Source organism: Rattus norvegicus, chromosome 16 (assembly GCF_036323735.1).
Source record: "Rattus norvegicus strain BN/NHsdMcwi chromosome 16, GRCr8, whole genome shotgun sequence".
In the NCBI taxonomy this organism is placed as follows: Eukaryota; Metazoa; Chordata; class Mammalia; order Rodentia; family Muridae; genus Rattus; species Rattus norvegicus.
The window spans coordinates 75,865,186-75,883,100 of record NC_086034.1 but is presented as its reverse complement, the minus strand read 5'-3'; the positions used below and the strand labels follow the sequence as shown (position 1 = coordinate 75,883,100).

The 17,915-nt window shown below is 45.9% G+C and overlaps 2 protein-coding genes across 4 annotated transcripts in view; one reads left to right on the top strand and one right to left on the bottom strand.

The window, feature by feature from the left end:
- Positions 1 to 7,940: 7,940 nt before the first annotated feature.
- Positions 7,941 to 17,248, bottom strand: Kat6al (K(lysine) acetyltransferase 6A like). Its single transcript, XM_063275903.1, has 4 exons — positions 17,226 to 17,248; positions 15,542 to 15,640; positions 14,738 to 15,404; positions 7,941 to 12,396 (listed from the first exon to the last, which is right to left on the bottom strand). Exons 1-4 carry the CDS (start codon positions 17,246 to 17,248, stop codon positions 12,373 to 12,375), a joined length of 813 nt encoding a protein of 270 aa, XP_063131973.1. The 3' UTR covers positions 7,941 to 12,372.
- Positions 14,517 to 17,915, top strand: part of Kat6a (lysine acetyltransferase 6A) — an 81,174-nt gene continuing 77,775 nt past the window's right edge. Inside the window, exons 1-3 of one of the 3 annotated variants that reach the window (XM_039094586.2) lie at positions 14,517 to 14,822; positions 16,686 to 16,772; positions 17,002 to 17,914. In XM_039094586.2, the coding sequence (XP_038950514.1) occupies positions 17,315 to 17,914 (600 nt within the window). In that variant the 5' untranslated portion in view covers positions 14,517 to 14,822; positions 16,686 to 16,772; positions 17,002 to 17,314. 3 annotated transcript variants of the gene reach the window in all.

Genomic DNA, 17,915 nt, shown 5'->3' with positions numbered 1-17,915 from the left:
TCTAGCAGTTCTGTTCATACTAAATTGTCATTGTTTATATATGTTTGAAAATATTTTACTTTCATTTCTGAAAGATTTAAGATTTCTAGGTTTAGCCAGGCATGGTGGTACATGCCTTTATCCCCAGCATTTGGGAGGCAGTGGCAGTTGGGATCTCTAAGTTTAAGGCCACCCGGAATTACAGAGTGAGTTCTAGGACAGTCAGGGCCACACAGAGAATTGCTGCCTCCAAAAACCAAAACCAAAGCAAACCAACCAACCAACCTAACAAAAGCAAAGAAAAAGAATTCTGTGTTTACTGTTAACATTTTCGAGTGTTAATGTGTGCTTTCTTTTTAGCTTCATGGTTTTACGAAAAGCCTGATGTATTTTCTATCTTTGTTTACTTGTACATTTCTCTGGTGGATACTAGGTGTTCTGCTGGATTTCAATAACTTTACTATAATGTAATTTTTTTTCAAGATTTATTTATTTTATGTATGTGAGTACACTGTCTATGTCTTCTTCAGACACACCAGAAGAGGGCATTGGGTCCCATTACAGATGGTTGTGAGCCACTATGTGGTTGCTGGGAATTGAACTCAGGACCTCTGGAAGAACAATCAGTGCTCTTAACCACTGAGCCATCTCTCTAGCCCCTATAATATAATTCTTAAATCCATTGCCAAATTCTGAAGATGTATGAGAGAATGCTAACAATTCTGACAATGCCTTAGTATGGTTACAGTTTCCGGTTATTGAACTTGAATTGTAGGTTGACACTTGTCTTAGTCAGGGTTTCTATTCCTGCACAAACACCATGACCAAGAAGCAAGTTGGGGAGGAAAGGGTTTATTCAGCTTACACTTCCACATGGCTGTTCATCACCAAAGAAGTCAGGACTGAAACTTAAGCAGGTCAGGAAGCAGGAGCTGATGCAGAGGCCATGGAGGGATGTTACTTACTGACTTGCTTCCCCTGGCTTGCTCAGCTTGCTTTCTTATAGAACCCAGGACTCAGGGACAGCACCACCCCCTTGATCACTAATTGAGAAAATGCCTTACAGCTGGATCTCGTAGAGGCATTTCCTCAAGGGAGGCTCCTTTCTCTGTGATAACTCCAGCCTGTGTCAAGCTGCCACACAGAACCAGCCAGTGCTGCGCTTTTCTTCTATTTGGAGTTCTTTCAGCTACTCATGCTCCAGCTCCCTGTGGCATGGAGAGAACTAACTCACCCTCACTGTTTTGAGACTGCACTCCTGGGGAATACGATCTTTCTATCCTCACTTGTCACTGCTGGGGGAAGCTCGGAATAGTTAGTTTCACTTCCCCTTTCGGATGTTTCTTTTCTGCAGTTAGTTTCCAGTTAGTTTTTTTTTTCTCAAGAGTGTGCAATTCAGTACTTCTCCAAACGGTCAGGAAGACCCCTCAGCTGATGTCTGGAGTTCTACCTCTCTGGCTCTCTGCCCTGCGCTGCCATGGGCTACCAAATCCTGATGTATTTTGTCTTTTCAAGTTGGCAGTATTTCTTGAGCTGGAAACTATGACAGTACACAAGGTGGAGGGCAACTGAGTGTGTCAGCTTATTTGTTTTTCTTTTTCTTTCTTTTTTTTTGGTTCTTTTTTTCAGAGCTGGGGACCGAACCCAGGGCCTTGCGCTTCCTAGGCAAACGCTCTACCACTGAGCTAAATCCCCAACCCCTTATTTGTTTTTCTTAACCTTACAGATCATCGTCTTATGCTGGTCTGTTGTTGTTCAGTGTCTAAAGATTGTCACACCTATTCTGTCAGTTTTTCCCTCTGCACAGGGAAGGGAGAAGAAATCCAGCCCCTGCTACTCTGTCACGGCAACAGCAACTGTTCTGACCTAGAAAATTCTTAAAAACTGAGCCTAATTCATCTCACCCTCAGAAATTCAGTATTAGCGAGGTCTGCTGTGGAATTATCGACCCTTCTAAGTACTCAAGTGACTGTGACACTTAGCTATTACTGGATACTATATCTTGATACTTTAGGTGGTCTCATTTATTTTCTATTTAAATGGAAGGTCATATGCTTACATTCTTTAAAAAAAAAGGAAAGTTTCCTTGTTCCAAGACTGAGGAGAATAGCCGGTTACTCAGCTGAGAAGAATTAGGGTGGCTTAGACAAAATATGAAAAGTGTGAAGCGGAGGGGTCAGGTGGGTTTATTCAGTACCCGTGTCTCTTGGAGAAAATCTAGACATCACTCCATCATCTGGAGCTTGGTTCTGAATACGGAAGGAGGCTCTAGGTTACAATGACCCCCAACAAGAATTATGTCTATTCAGGAGTTTAGGAGACAGGGGCACAAATTCCCAAAGAATGAGTGACTTGACCCCAAGATACCACCACTTTTTGTCCCAAATCGTCTGCCAAGTTCTGGAGCTGCACGAGAAAGAGGCTAAGAAGTCAAGTAAGTGGAGGGGCTAGAGAGGTGACTTAGGGGTTGAGAAGTTGCTGTCTGATTTATAAAGACTGGGTGGGGTTTATTTCCTAGAACTCTGTCATGCAGCTCATATCCACCTGAACCCCAGCTCCAGAGGATCCCATCCTTTTCTGCTCTTCATCCCACACACATGAATGCGCGCGCGCACACACACACACACACACACACACACACACACACACACACACACAGTAAAAGTGACGAATCTTCAAAGGCCAAGCAGAGAAGAAGACTGGCCTTCTCACAGACTTGTGGACACAAGGAAGCTGGATCAAAGTGAAGAAGTAAACATGTCTCCCAGCTGCAGCCCTGGAGTGTTATGTTACAGAAGCACGAGCAAAGAAATGAATGAACCCACAATAAGATAGAGCCTCAGTTAACTGAGTCTGTGGTTTGATAAGGAGTGGCCTTCTCTTTACTGCCTGGCAGAGGGCAAGCTGAGCCTTTTCTGGATGTGTGGGATCCTCTAGCCAGAGACTCTACACACTTAACATGTAGGTCTCTATTAAGAAATTCCCAGGCAAGCCAGGAGTCCGAGCACATGGTAGAAAGGAAAAGAAGACAACAAGATTACAAACACCGTACCCACCGAAGGTCCAGCGATTACAGGAATCAATAAAAGCTTTAAAATAATAGGGATTGCTGTGTTCAGGAAAATAGATGCGCAGGTAGAGAAAAATACACAGAAAGATAATTTCTCAAAATGAATTGGATTTGTTTTTGCAATCATCTGACAGTGTGGCAGCTTTAGGTATGAGCAAGATTATTAAGGCTTAACAGCTCACTAGCAAATACACGTTGTCTTAGTTACTTTTCTATTGTGATAAAACACCATGACCAAAAGTAACTTGGGGAGAAAAAGAGTTTATTTTCGCTTATTTGCTTTTTATTTCTTCTTCTCCGGGGAACAGTCTATCACTGAGGGAGTTCAGGGTAGAACCGGAATAGCGCAGGAGCCTGGAGGTCTGAGCTGACACAGAGATCGTGGAGGGGTGCTGTGCTGTTTACTGGCTTGTTTTCTGTGGCTTGCTTACCCTGCTTTGTTATAGAACCCAGACCTCTCCTCCCAGACCTCTCCTCCCAGAGGTCTCATCCCACCACAGTGAGCTGCCCCCTCCCTCATCAGATCACTCAGGAAAATGAGGTTTGCCTACAGGCCAATCTGGTGGGGGCATTCCCTGTCTCTGTCTCTTTTGGATCTTTGAGACAGGGTTTCTCTACTAGCCTGTAGAGACCAGGCTGACTGAACTTGCAGAGAATCTCCTGCCTCTGCTTCCCACGTGCTGGGATTAAAGGCCTGTACCACCATTGCCCAGCCAAGGTTGGGGGCATTTTCTCAATTGTGGTTCCCTCTTCCAAAAACGACTGTGGTATGTGTCAAGCTGACGTGAAACTGGTCAGCGCACGGGTAAGTTAGTGTAAAGAAGGAGAAAAGTGTGACAGAAAAAAAGATGTGCATTAAAAAAAAATCTGACTAAATATAAATGTGTTCTCAAAGAAAGAGACGTATGAGATTATCACTGAGTCTTCCTAAAATGGATAAAATATAGCTGGGACAAATTTGGACAAACTTCCTTAGTGTTATTACACTTATGAACTCATGCGGGGGTGAATACAAGGAAAAACTCATGAGTAAAACTTTTAAAAAATTAAAGGGCAAGAGACCATAAAGTCAGAACCCGAATTATTTGAGCTCCCCCAGAGCATCCGCTGAGAGAGGCCTCCAGCACTTCCCGGAGATGCCAGACCCACAGATGTGCTTTGGCGGTAGGCTACCTGCCTCTCCTGCCTCCTGGAGGCGTCACTTCCAGATTCTTTGTAGAAGTTACTTTGATATAATGGCATGTAATTACCGAATCGTGTCATTCAGGCAGTAAGGATGATGTCTGCAGTCTGTGAATGCTTACGTAGCAGCAGTTTTCCCCCATGTTCTTGACCCGTGTTGGGTCTCTGGAGGCAGGAGTCACAGAACCCATAGCTTCCTCAGAGCTGGCTGTGTCCGCCCAAGTGCAAAGGAGTGTGGGAAAACAGAAGATGACCGGAAGGCCCTTTTAAAAGGCAAAGAATAAAAGCAGAGACAAGCTTTGCCAAAGAGATCCTAGAACCAACATGAGGAATAATAATAAGGTTCATGGGAAACAAACAAGCAAAAGGAGAATTTGTCACCAGCACAACTTCGATAAAGTTCAAGACAGACACACAGAAATACACACTGGAGGAAGGAACAACAGAAAAGCTGAAAATGTTGGTGAGTGTAGTTGCGTATGGACTGTACAGAGTAAGGTAGGGACTGGAAAGTCTTATACATTAATGTATGTGTGCAGCTGATATTCACGACAATAATAAACTCAAATTTGTGATGTTGGCGACTGTTGACAGGAAATGGCCGTTTTAAAAGGTACAGAAAATTGTTTGCTCTGAGTCAAATATGAATGACCACAGGGCCTGAAAATGGAGTCATGTTACCTTGAATGACATGTTTTACTGTGGAAGAGGATACATGTATTTTTTTTTTTTTAATCAGAGGACACTAGGATGCCGTAAATCAATATAGATTTCCAATTCATTGATGTGGTGGGGGCACTGGCTGAAAGAATTTGGGAAAAGTCTTCTATGGGTTTCAGAGGTCACAGCATTTAGCTTTTCAGTTGGGAGAGAGCAGAGGCATGTTATAAACTTACTGGTGCAATCTGAGGAATTTCCCCAATAGAACTAGACCAGATATAAAATTCGAGGTACTTGGCCATTGAAGGGCTTAAGACAGTCACCAGAGAAATAAGAAGGGACCATCGGAGTATGTGTGTGTGTGGGGGGGATGGGAGGTTGGGGAGCAACAGTTGAAAGGAATAGCACAGTGGTGGGAAATGGTGAGGGAGGCTTTAATTAGGGAGGGAGTGGGAGATGGATATGGAAGAGTGTTGTGTCAAGCATGGCACCGGGGATGGATGTGACAGGAGCATAGGGGGAATGAAGAAAGGCACAGGACACACAGAAAGCCCGGGGTCAAGTGGTCTGGGCCGTGGCTGGGGAACCTTCAGCGCTCCAGAGGTCAGTATGTTTACAGAGTTTCGTAGAGCGGGGTTATTACATATGGATGACTGAGGCAGGGTTTACGCTGTAGATCTGAATCAGGGAGACAGGCTTAGCTCATCTTGGTAGAAGCAGTCTCTCAAGGAGAGTCTCAGACGGAGCTGTCTTCAGGCCACGCATACCCGGTGGGGAGGAAGCTATGGTGGACAACTCCTACATACACTACCAACATCTGTACAAGAGGAAGTCTTTGCTGTTCCTCCATCGGTCTGAGGCTGTGGGATTCTTGTCAAAACTATGCTAGTGTCAATGGTTTCCTCTGCTCCCTACAGAAGACACAGTGAGGAGGGGAAAACAGCTGTAAGGCTGTCTGAAGAAGTCACGGGGAATCCTGTTATTATCCACTTGCAATTGCACATAATAGCTGTGTGTGTGTGTGTGTGTGTGTGTGTGTGTGTGTGTGTGTATGTACTGTATTATCCTAGTCAGGGTTTTACTGTGACAGAACACCATGACCAAAATCGAGTTGGGAGGAAAGAGTTTATTTGGCTTACGCTTCCAGATCCATCACTGGAGGAAGTCAGGACAGGAACTCAAGCAAGGCAGGAACCTGGAGGCAGGAGCTGACTCAGAGGCTATGGAGGGGGCACTGCTTACTGGCTTCCTTCCCATGGCTTGCTCAGCCTGCTTTATTACAGCATCCAGGACCACCAGCCCATGGAGGGCACCACCCACCATGGGCTGGGCTCGGCCCTCCCCACATTGATCATGAATGGAGAAAATGCCTTACAGCTGTATCTCATGGAGGCATTTTCTCAACTGAGGCTTCTTCTCTGATGACTCTAGCTTGTGTCAAGTTGACACATAAAACCAGCCAGTGCATACATATGACACACACACTATAAATATACATAAATATATTTTAAATTAAAATTTCTCACCTGGGCTGGCAGTGCTTTATGACAAGGGCCATAAACTATCTAATGCCAGACATGAGAAGCCCCCCTCCGAGTTGTTGATCAGGGCTGTAGACCAGGTTCCTAAAACATACAGCCTATGGCTGTTGCCCTTGCCTGCCTCCCAGAGGTTGAAGATAAATCCTTATTTCTATAGACACTGCACACTTTGGACATAGGGCCTGCAGGATCAGAGCAGGATCTGACTCAAAGCCTTCTCCCCAAGGACAAGCTTTCATGGTACCAGAAGGTACCATGTAAACTTCCAAAGGAGGGATGTAACCCGTAGTCCTATGAGGCTATTATGCCTGTGAACTACACCCTGCATAGCACTATAGACATACAGATGCAACTAGTGACATTCACACCTTGGTGGTGACCAACAACTTTTTAAGGTCTACTCAACAAGGGGCTACTGTGCCTGGTGGTGGAAACCTAGCCAACAAATCAAGGGCTAGAGAAGCCATGGGTCTTAAAGGAGAACCTACAGGGGTTCGTATATTTTAATGTTTGATCCCCAGTTCTGGAACTGTGTTGGGAGGATTAGGAGGTACAGTTTTGTTGGAGGTTGAGTGTCCCTGGGATTGGGCTTTCAAGTTTCAAAAGCGGGTAGGGTCAAAGGATAGGACGACAGGAAGTCAAATTTGACCTGTTTTCTATATTAACATGTAAATGTAGCAAATGTGGGATTGTCTCTCCTAGGAATGTCTGAGAAGCTACAGCCATAGGTCTCATCAACGTGGCTGCTTAAATGTGACCTGAGCAAGGCTGACACGAGTGGAGATGCTAACATGGAAGGGAAAAATCAATCTTATGGGGTCCTAAGCCGAGGCAAAAAACCCCCGCAGAGACTGAGGAATGCTAACAGAAATAGCTTTCCCAGGGGAGAGCTCCCAAATGGGTTGTCTTATTTATTTATTTATTTATTTATTTATTTATTTATTTATTTATTTATTTGTGTGTGTGTGTGTGTGTGTGTGTGTGTTTGTGTGACTGTATGTCATGTGTGTTCAGTGCATTCGGAGTCCAGAAGAGGATGTTAGGTCCCCTGGCCTTAATATTTATTTATTTATTTATTTATTTATTTATTTATTTATTTATTTATTTATTTGTGTGTGTGTGTGTGTGTGTGTGTGTTTGTGTGACTGTATGTCATGTGTGTTCAGTGCATTCGGAGTCCAGAAGAGGATGTTAGGTCCCCTGGCCTTTGAGTTACCAGCAGCCATCAACCACACGACAAAGGCTGAGAACCCACAAAGACTGGGAGTCGAGTCCTAGGGAAGAGCAAGGAGTGATCTTAATGGCTGAGCCGTTGTTCCAGTTCCCATAAGTAAAATATTATAATGAACTCAAAAGAAGTCGAGATAGAAGATATAAGAGGGATGGATCAGAATAAAACAAAACACAAATATACCAAGTATAAGTCTAAATTTTACCCATTACTATGTTACATGTAAATGTACTAGAAATATTTCCAACGGAAACAGGATAGAGTTAGTCTCTCTGCCTTTTAAAAATTTTTTTTATTAGATATATTTCTTTACTTATATTTCAAGCGTTATTCCCCTTCCCAGTTTCCTGTCCATAAGCCTCCATTCCCTCCCCTCCCCCTCCTCCATATGGGTATTCCCCTATACATCCCCCTTATTGCCCCCCCATATTCCCCTGCACTGGGGGTCCAACCTTGGCAGGACCCAGGGCTTCCTCTTCCACTGGTGCCCCAACAAGGCTATTCTCTGCTCCATATGCAGTTGGAGCCCTGGGTCAGTCCATGTATAGTCTTTCAGTAGTAATTTAGTCCTGGAAGCTCTGGTTGTTGGCATTGTTTTTATGGGGTTGCAAGCTCCTTCAACTCTTTCAGTACTTCCTCTGATTCCCCCCAAGGGGGTCCTGTTCTCAGTTCAGTGGTTTGCTGCTAGCATTGACCTCTGTACTAGACATGCTCTGGATGTGTCTCTCAGGAGAGATCTATATCTGGTCCCTTTTCAGCATGCATTTTCTAGCTTCATCAATCTTAGCTAGTTTTGGTGGCTGTATGTATATGGGCCACATGTGGGTCAGGCTCTGAATGGCCATTCCTCGAGTCACTGCTCTAAACTTTGCTCCCATATCCCCTCCTAAGAGTGGGAGCATCCTGGGGTTGGGGATTTAGCTCAGTGGTAGAGCGCTTGCCTAGCAAGCGCAAGGCCCTGGGTTCGGTCCCCAGCTCCGGAAAAAAAGAACCAAAAAAAAAAAAAAAAGTGTGGGAGCATCCGCATTTTGGTCATCTTTCTTCTTGAGCTTCCTGTGGTCTGTGGATTGCATCTTGGGTAATTTGAGCTTTTTGGCTAATATCCATTTATCAATGAGTGCATACCAAGTGTGTTTTTCTGTGATTGAGTAACCTCACTCAGGATGATATTTTCTAGTTCATTCCATTTGCCTGTGAATTTCATGAAGTCATTGCTTTTGATAGCTGAATAGTACTCCATTGTGTAGATGTACCACATTTTTTGAATCCATTCCTCTGTTGAAGGGCATCTGGGTTCTTTCCAGCTTCTGGCTATTATAAATAAGGCTGCCATGAACATAGTGGACCATGTGTCTTTGTTGTATGTTGGAGCATCTTTTGGGTATATGCCCAAGACAGGTATAGCTGGGTCCTCAGGTAGTGGAATGTCCAATTACCTGGAATGCATAGAGTGCACTCACCAAGAGTAGCTGAAAAGCAGGGACTTCTAGAGCAAGTTATTGACAGTGTACAGAAGAACTCCTGGGGGGGGGGGGGCAGCTGGATGACTTGGTAGAGCCGAGTGCCTAGGACAGAAGGGCAGAATGGACTGCTGCTGGCCAAAGGCTGATTACCTTGTCTTGAGCTCGCTTCAGCTGGGGACAGCCATTCCTTGCCTAGAGCGCCCTGTGAAATCTTAACTTAGAATATTAGCCTCCATTAACCTAAAAGCTAAGACTGTCATTGGACAGGACAGCGTGAGGCCTATCGAAAAGCTCCTCCCATCTTGCTCTAATGACTTTTCTCAAGTGCCCACCAATGTCTTTTAGACCGGCCTTGATTTATGACTTTCTTTGTTCTCTAACACTATAAAACTTCTGCCAAAGTGCCTCCTTGTTGGAACATGGAACTTGGGGTGACCTAAGTCTGTGTTCCCAGGCTCTGGCCATTCAGAATAGCTCTAGAATAAACTCGTTCCTTTTGAGATGAGAGCTGTTCTCTTTTTACTGACAATTGTGGAGCTACAAAATGGGCCTCAGAGATCCATCCAGTTTTCACTGGATGAGTCACCTGAATGGCAGTCAGGTACCTGCATGGACAGACCGAGTCCAGGCCACCTGTTACTTCCTGAGGAGGATTGGAGGGGACTTCTTTCCTGGGCTCTTGACCTCCCATGGTTTGGTTGCTGGTCCATTAGTTTATTCTGCAATGTCTGATTAAGGATTCTAACTTGATAGCTACCTATTTGGTCAGCTTTCAAGTGTTTCATTTAAGGCGTCTGGTTTGTTTGCTTTGAAAGAATTTTAAGGTCTAGACATTTAGTTCAGTTTTGTTTGATTTCAGATCTCTAAAGGCAATTTGGTTTTTGCCTTTTGAAACTTGGAAGGCATTTTGGTTTCTGTTTGTCTCTGAAATATTTTGAATTATTATCATTCGGCCTTTGTTCCCTGCCACCCCTCCTCCCCAATTCTGCTTTTTCCCTGATGCTTTTCCTGAGACAACGCCGAGCCTGTAGCTTAGGAATTTTACGAGTGCTTGATCATAAAGACACCAAAGAGGTACTTGTTCCCTCCTACCCAAAAAGTGTCAGGGGAAACACCCCACAACATGAACACACACACACCCAACTCCAGGTCAGAAGAAACTTTATTGGCTCTGGGGGGCAGACATGTAAGAGACTGACTGGTCACCTGGTATCTTGAACACACTTACATGTAAACAGACAAGATAACCCCGAGGCCCAGTAGTTGAAGATGGTGATTTTAGGATCGGAGCTGAGAAAGCCAATCACTAAAGTATCATACAGAACCAACCAAAACACATTTTCCTCTCACTAGCACAGACAAGCAATATTTCAGGAATATATACATTCTACACACACACAGACACATACACACATACACACAACAAGGTTTCCAAAAAGGAGGGGGAGTATATGGAGATATACTACCACCAATGCAAAACCACAGCTTTCTTTTTTTATTTTATATTTATTTTTTTAAAGTTTAATTTATTTGTTTTATATAAGTATACTGTAGCTGCCTTCACACACACCGAAAGAGGCCATCTGATCTCATTACAGATGGTTGTGAGCCACCATGTGGTTGCTGGGATTTGAACTCAGGGCCTCTGGAAGAGCAGTCAGTGCTCTAACCACTGAGCTATCTCTCCAGCCCAAAACCACAGCTTTCAACTTAAAGGGAATGAGAGTTAATTCTGGAGCCATTCTGAGTGACCTATGGTCTAGAAGTACAGATTCAGGTCACCTCAAATTTCTCCCTCCAACAGTTGGGAGCAGTTGGGTGAAGTTTTACAGTTTTACACAACACAGAAAGCCATATATCAAGGCAAGTCTAAAACACGTTGATGGGTGTATCAGAGGCAGTCACAGCAGGACGGGAAAAGCTTTCGATGGGTCTGATGGAAGTTAGTAGCCCTGTTAATAAGTTACAAAGGGTTTCCCCTATTTATTAGCAGGGTATTAGTTCTGACACGGAGGTAGGCAAGGAATGGCTGCTCCAGGGCTACAGCTAGTTCCGGCTCAGCTAATTCGCCTCTGGCCTGGAGCATCCTGGTCTCTCCATTGTTCTGCACCTCTACTCAGTCATCCGGTCAATGCAGACATGGCTTCTTTTCAGTTCTCAGTCAGTTTTCTGTTCACCCAGGATCACATTTGTGCGCGTGTGGATGATGTTGTTTATTAAATAGTATGAGGTCTCCCCTAGCTGGGAAGGCTCACTCATAAGGTCTGATGTAACGTGGCAGTGCTACTGGATCTAAACTTAAGTTATCGAGAACACGGTGTGGCCTGAGTGAAGGCAGCAGATGAGACACATGTATCTAAAATACCCAAAACTTGCATAATTTAAAGCTAGATTGCCTGTGTTTCCCTCTATTTGTAGTTACTTGTACTCTATGAGCCATCTCACTCACATTTAAATACTTGCAAGGTGAACTTTGGAAGGAGCCATTGTATTGATTTTCCCCCCTGAACTAATAAAATGCAAATACCATTCAATTAATTTTAAAATCCTGGCTAATTATTTTATAGGATATTTTAAGTACACGAAACATCAGGACTTAAGGTATAAAACTTCAAGAATGTAATTAGAGATTGATACCTTCTGTATAATTTGGACAGAAAGGGTTGACACAAATCTTTGGGTATCTCTAGAGTAAGTAGAGTTCAAATTTAATTGAAAAATTCTAGAGGTGTTTTTTTAAATACACATATATGTACATAACACACATATAGAAACAAGGTAGAGATATTAAATACAATTTTATGATTGAATTACAAACCTTTTCTTTTTAGATAGTCATTACATAACTATACAAAATCAATTCTTTTCAGATTGTTATACCCATTTAGAATATTCCTACTAAATTAAACAGTGACTGTGAAAGTTGCTTTAGTGGACAAATATTTAAATCTGTTCACACAATTTGGTCTATTAGTTAATCAAGTAGCAAATCTTGTAAAGGAATTTTAACTATGATACCAAAGTTAGAATCAGAGTCTTCATCTATGGAGAAGAAACCAGATGGTTTCATCAATTAAAAGGGAAAAAAGGCATCACATCAAAAACGCTATTCTGATGAAAAGATCAGGACTGTGTCCTAACTTACTGTTGGACTAGGAGACCCAAGGCCGTCAACTTTCTCACGCTGTCGGGAGCACATTCATGGGGACTTGGAAGTGCTGGATAACCCCAGGAACTGATCACCTCTCACTTGTTGTTTCTTAAATACTTCTGTAATTAGATTTTTAGAACTCTCTATGATATTTAACATTCTACCCGGTGAATTTCTAGTACTGTTAAAATAATACTGTTAGTTTCAATGAAGCGACAAATGAAGAGATTATGTCCCGGGCCATAGTCACTCAGAATGGACCCAGAATAAGCTCTTATTCCTTTAGATGAGGGCTGTGGTTTTTTTGTTTTTGTTTTGTTATGGCTGACAGAGGAAATAATCTTGAACTGGCTGAACTGTCTCAAGGATCAACAAACAAAACAAAACCTCCAACAGAACCTGAGAGTTATGCTAAACTCTGTCCTCTTGGATTGCAGGTTAATTTCTGCAAATTAATTAATGCAAAATAATTTCTCTTTGCTGCAAAACTTGTAAAGATCTCTGAGTATGCCTGTTAGTAATATATATCTAAAACAAACAAACTGGTGTGTGCGAGAGAGAGAGAGAGAGAGAGAGAGAGAGAGAGAGAGAGAGAGAGAGAGAGAGCGCGCGCACACACACGCCCATTCTCGGAGGTCAGAGGATGGTATGTGTTGTCTTGCTCTATCATTCTCTATCACATTCCCTTGAGATGGGGTACCCACTGAAGCTTGATCTTAGTGACCCTCCTGTCTTCAAATTTTTCTTCTAGTAGTGATGGGATGTAACCTGGGGTTTAAGAAGTGCTTTCAGGTGAGTCAATAAACCTCTCAACTGCTTGTTATTAATGTCAGTATAGGGCACTGCAAGCCCTTCACCTGGCTGTTCCAGGCTATTACTAATATGGAATAATTTTAACAGTCTCCTGTGCATAAGTCTGGCCAAAAATTAGGGTGGAGAAGGTTCTACACAGATCTGAAAGCACAGAATAGGGTTTTGAGATGGGATGTGAGGTGAGGTGTAAACTTCCCAGCAGCTTACAAATGCTTGTTCTCTACAAGCGCTCTTTTGAGCCCTTGCCCTTGACATCATGCTGGTTAGACCCTGGAGATGCCAAGTAGCACTGTGGAAGAACATTTACCTGGGAATAGATTAAAAGCATTAGGACTACATCTTAATTGCAAAGTGAATAAAGCAAAAAACCTCCACGGAGTTCAGAAGAGAAAGTAATATCAAAGTTATGTCAGTGACTAGCAGGTGGTCTCTCTCTCTCTCTCTGGCAAAGCTGTGATAAAATGAGGTCTTGGGGTAACAGTCTAGGAAGGGGACACAAAGCAAGTCCAAGGGTAGCAGCAATACAAGTCTCAAACTGTTGCGCTTTAACGTGTCTTTCCAGTGAAGGGGTGTGTGTGTGAGAGTGTGTGACTCAATTTCAAGAGTTTCTAGTGGATCAAAGACAAAGAAACAGGTAGCCAGTAGCGGAGAGGCTTGCCCTAGTCAAGTGTCTCTGCCATTCCGCCATCAATCTGCTCAGGGCAGGAAAGGAAGAGAAAGACACAGGTTCCACAAGCAACCGTGTCATGATAGCTATGTGACCTTGTCCAAGTCCTAGAAACTGAGCTCGATGGGTGCTGTTTCTTATAAACATGTTTCCAAGGTCTAGCAATTTGCGGGCAGGGGGGATCAGGGAATGTGCCTGGGTGGGCATCTTGCGAGCTGACAGGGTGTCCAACTTCATGCCCTCTCCCCTTTCTAGCCAGACTCTATTCTTTGAACCACAGGGATGAGCGGTTTGAGTGCAGAGCGAGCAGAAAGGCGAAGGCAAAAAGGAACTCCTGTCACCCGCTTTTCCCCGCCCAGCCACGGGTGCCACCCGCGTTCCCCCGCCCAGCCACAGAGCTCCCGGAGCCACTGGTGGGGACCCCGCACCACGGAGGCAGACACGGGTGCACGCCCGGGCGATGATAAGAAGCGCCTGGGAATGGGGACCGACGCCGCGCACGGGGCGCTCCGCTCCCAGCTGACTAGCTACGGGTTTCGGCGTCGCGCTGAAGCCGCCCCACCCAAGCGCCCGCCCCAAGTTTCCCCGGCTGTGTAATCCGGGTGCACCTTCCGCTTGTGGCCTCGCCATCCGCCAGATCTCAGCGCGTGAGAAAGGAGGAGCGACGCCCCCAGCTGTTGGCCTCCAGCCCGGCCAACTCCCGCTTCCACCCGGGCTTCGGCCTTTTGTACCCGCCCCACGTGACCCGCCCAGCGGCTCCCCCCCACACCCCCGTCGCCCCGCCCTCTGGCCCTTCCCGGCGACTAGCCTGCTCTTCCAGCTACCGGCTGCCCCCCTTCTGTGCTCCCCTGCTCCTCCCCTCCCTCCCGCCCGCGCAGGCTGTTCCCGCTCCCTCCCCAGGCAGCCGTTCCCTCGCGACGCTCCCCTCCCCCCGTGGCTGTTCCGCCGCCTGGCCTCCCCTCCCCCCAGTCGGAGCTCACTGTCTCCAAGATGGCGGCCGTGTCAGTTTGGGGCATCTCCGCGGTCCGGCCCGGGCCCCCGGGATCCCGGCTGTCTTCCCCCCAGGTAAGAGGCCGAGGGGCAGCCCCCGGTCGTGCCCAGCTGCCGAGCCTGAGGCTAGGCCGCCCCGGAGTCTGCTTCGGCGCCTCGCGGGGTCGGCGGGCTGCTGCAGGCCCCGCCGCGGCCTGCGCCGCCTCCCGCTGCTCTGCGCCAGGCCTCGGGCTGGGCGCCGCGGCCGCCCCCTCGCGTCCGACTCCGCGGCCCGGCCCGTGCCGCCCTCCCGGCTCGCGCCCACAGCCCGCCGCCGCCCTCGCTCCGCCGGCGGCCCACTCCGGGAGCTGGGGCTCCCGGGCGCTGAGCAGCCAGGCCGCGGAGCCTGGGGCTGCTGTGCGGGCTCGCCCGCTCTCCCTCGGGGGCGCGCCCGCCGTCCGCCCGCCGCTCCCGGCGCCGGGCGCGCACTCCGGGCTGTGCGGAGTGCGCGGAGATCCAAGCGGGGTTGAGCGGTGCGGGGTGACAGCCTGGTGAGTGCTGTGGTGTGAAGCAGGCAGCACGTGTGGTGTTGTGTCTGTCCGACTGTCAGCCCCGGAGCCGGGACGGGTGGCGGCGGGCTTGCCTGTCAAGAGGTCCACAACTTTGGGCCGGACCTGCCTGACCTGTCAGGCTCCGTCACAGCCGGTGTCCTCTCGCTGTTCTTCTGAGGCGAACCCTTGGAGCTAAGAGCTTGGAGGAACTGGGGATAGAGCTTACGATGCTCCTAACTCCACGTGATTTCATTGTTAACTTACTCTTCGGGCTGTGTTTCCATGGAATGGGGACAGCGAAGCGGTCCGTTGGCAAACTGCGGGACTCTGCTCTGCCGCTTCAAGTTTTTAAAGTTCCCTGGGCTTTAAATGGAGGGCGCGAAGATGTGTTTGGGGTTGGGAGACAGAGCGGGAAGGGCTTTCCGAGCCGGTTGGTCTTTCTTTCTAGCCGCTAGTGTACTTTCTGAGAGTTAGGGTTCAGATCCTCAGAGCGTCGTTGGTTTCTGCAGACTTGGAGATTGGGGAAACTTCCGGCCGGAAAAACAATGAGGGACTGTCATTCATTCTTTCACCTGGAAGCTCAGCCACATAAGGTGTTCCCTGCTTCTTAGGTCTCAATTCTCGTCACTTTAAAGTTAATGTGTATATGAAAAACTTCCCTCGAGTAATAATTTTGATACTTGTCCTCCGCTAAAATGAAGGAATCCCCCTGGGGTCCTTTAGTTAGCTAATTTTGAAATACATTTTGGCCCCAGGTGCTAATGTTTTGTGGCCCCTCTTGTTTTCTTATTAGAGCTATAGTTCTATTTCTTCCCACATGTGTCAGTTTTCCTTCTGCCTATACACTATTAGGAATACTCGCAGGAGGAATGCCCCTCCCCTTTTAGCTGTGTTTATATGTACATGCTCTCCAGAACACGAGAAGTTCAAAGTTACACCTCGTTTTGGAGGGAAAAGTTGGAAGTAATAGACTATTTGTTTTTGTTTTACCGACTAATGTTCACTCTGAGATAGCAATCTCAAATTTACATTTTTATCAGATCCCAGGCAATACTCGTTTTCTTTATTGTACATTTCATATGTTTCTGCATTTGGTCCAAATGATTGTAGACCTTACTTATTTCTTATCCGTTCATTGTTTATAAGTACTTTGACAGTTGTTATTGTTTTCAGTGTATGGGTATTTGTGAAAGTTTGAATGAACCAGGATTATTTTAAAATTCCTTAAGCACTTCCACACGAAGCTCTTTTCGTTTGCATTACTATCCTCAGTGCGATCTGTGAGGCACGTTCTTCCCTTCAGTACAGGAACTGCTCAGATTGTTGTGAGTGGGTTTCCACAGAGCGCATTGACTGTTTTCTGTCCACTGGAATTTTGAAAGATGATTCACTTTTGCTTTCATTGCAGGATTCTTTCTACTAATCCAGATACTTGTTGAAGTGATGAATAGTTTCTTGGGGAAAAATGTGGAGGACACGTTGAACCCATAGACTGGTGAGCACAGATTTCGGAGAACAAACTAGTACTCCCCGGTTAGTTATAGCCAAGGCCGTCAGAGACAGTTTTATTTCCTCACTTTACTTTTACTCCTCAGCTTTTCCCTCTGTCCAGTGGTTTCTAGTCAATTATTTTAGAATATTGATAATACTGTACGTTTCAGTTGATAACTTATTTTCAGAGCAGGCTTTGATAGAAAACTGACGTTTTTTTAATTTCTTTTCAGGCTTAAGATACTCATTTTCTGCTTGAAGCTGGGAATGAGATGTATGGAACCCAAGAGTGTGTGTGGAGTAGACACCAAGGTGTGGTGCTAGTGAGGCATTTGAAGATACATCAGAAAAAGCAGCCGTTTGGTTTCTGAGGTAAAAGTAGGTTGTAATTCTGTTTTGTGAACGGAGGGAAGACTCAGGCCAGAAATCTTGTATGCTATGGTTAACTGGTTCCCACCCTCCGCGAGTCATGTTTTCCATGGTGTAAGACTTACTCAGCATCAGGATAAGGGATAGCGACTCTATGGATAGACAGAATCCTTCACCATGGTAAAGCTCGCTAACCCGCTGTACACGCAGTGGATTTTGGAGGCCATCAAAAAAGTCAAGAAGCAGAAACAGCGACCTTCAGAAGAAAGAATATGCAATGCAGTGTCGTCCTCCCACGGCTTAGATCGGAAAACTGTCCTGGAGCAGTTGGAGCTGAGTGTTAAAGATGGCACGATCCTAAAAGTCTCAAACAAAGGTCTCAACTCCTATAAAGATCCTGATAATCCTGGGCGAATAGCACTTCCTAAACCTCGAAACCATGGAAAGTTGGATAATAAACAAAGTGTGGATTGGAATAAATTACTCAAGCGGGCATTTGAGGGCTTGGCAGAGTCTGGTGGCTCAACTTTGAAAAGTATTGAACGCTTTTTGAAAAGCCAGAAGGATGTGTCTGCTGCCTGTGGAGGCACTGCTGCCTCTGGGTTTCACCAGCAGCTGCGGTTGGCGATCAAGCGTGCCGTTGGTCATGGCCGACTCCTTAAAGATGGACCTCTCTACCGGCTCAACACCAAGGCAGCCAATGCTGAAGGGAAAGAGGGCTGCGAGTCGCTCTCGTGTTTACCTCCTGTGTCACTGCTTCCACACGAGAAAGATAAGG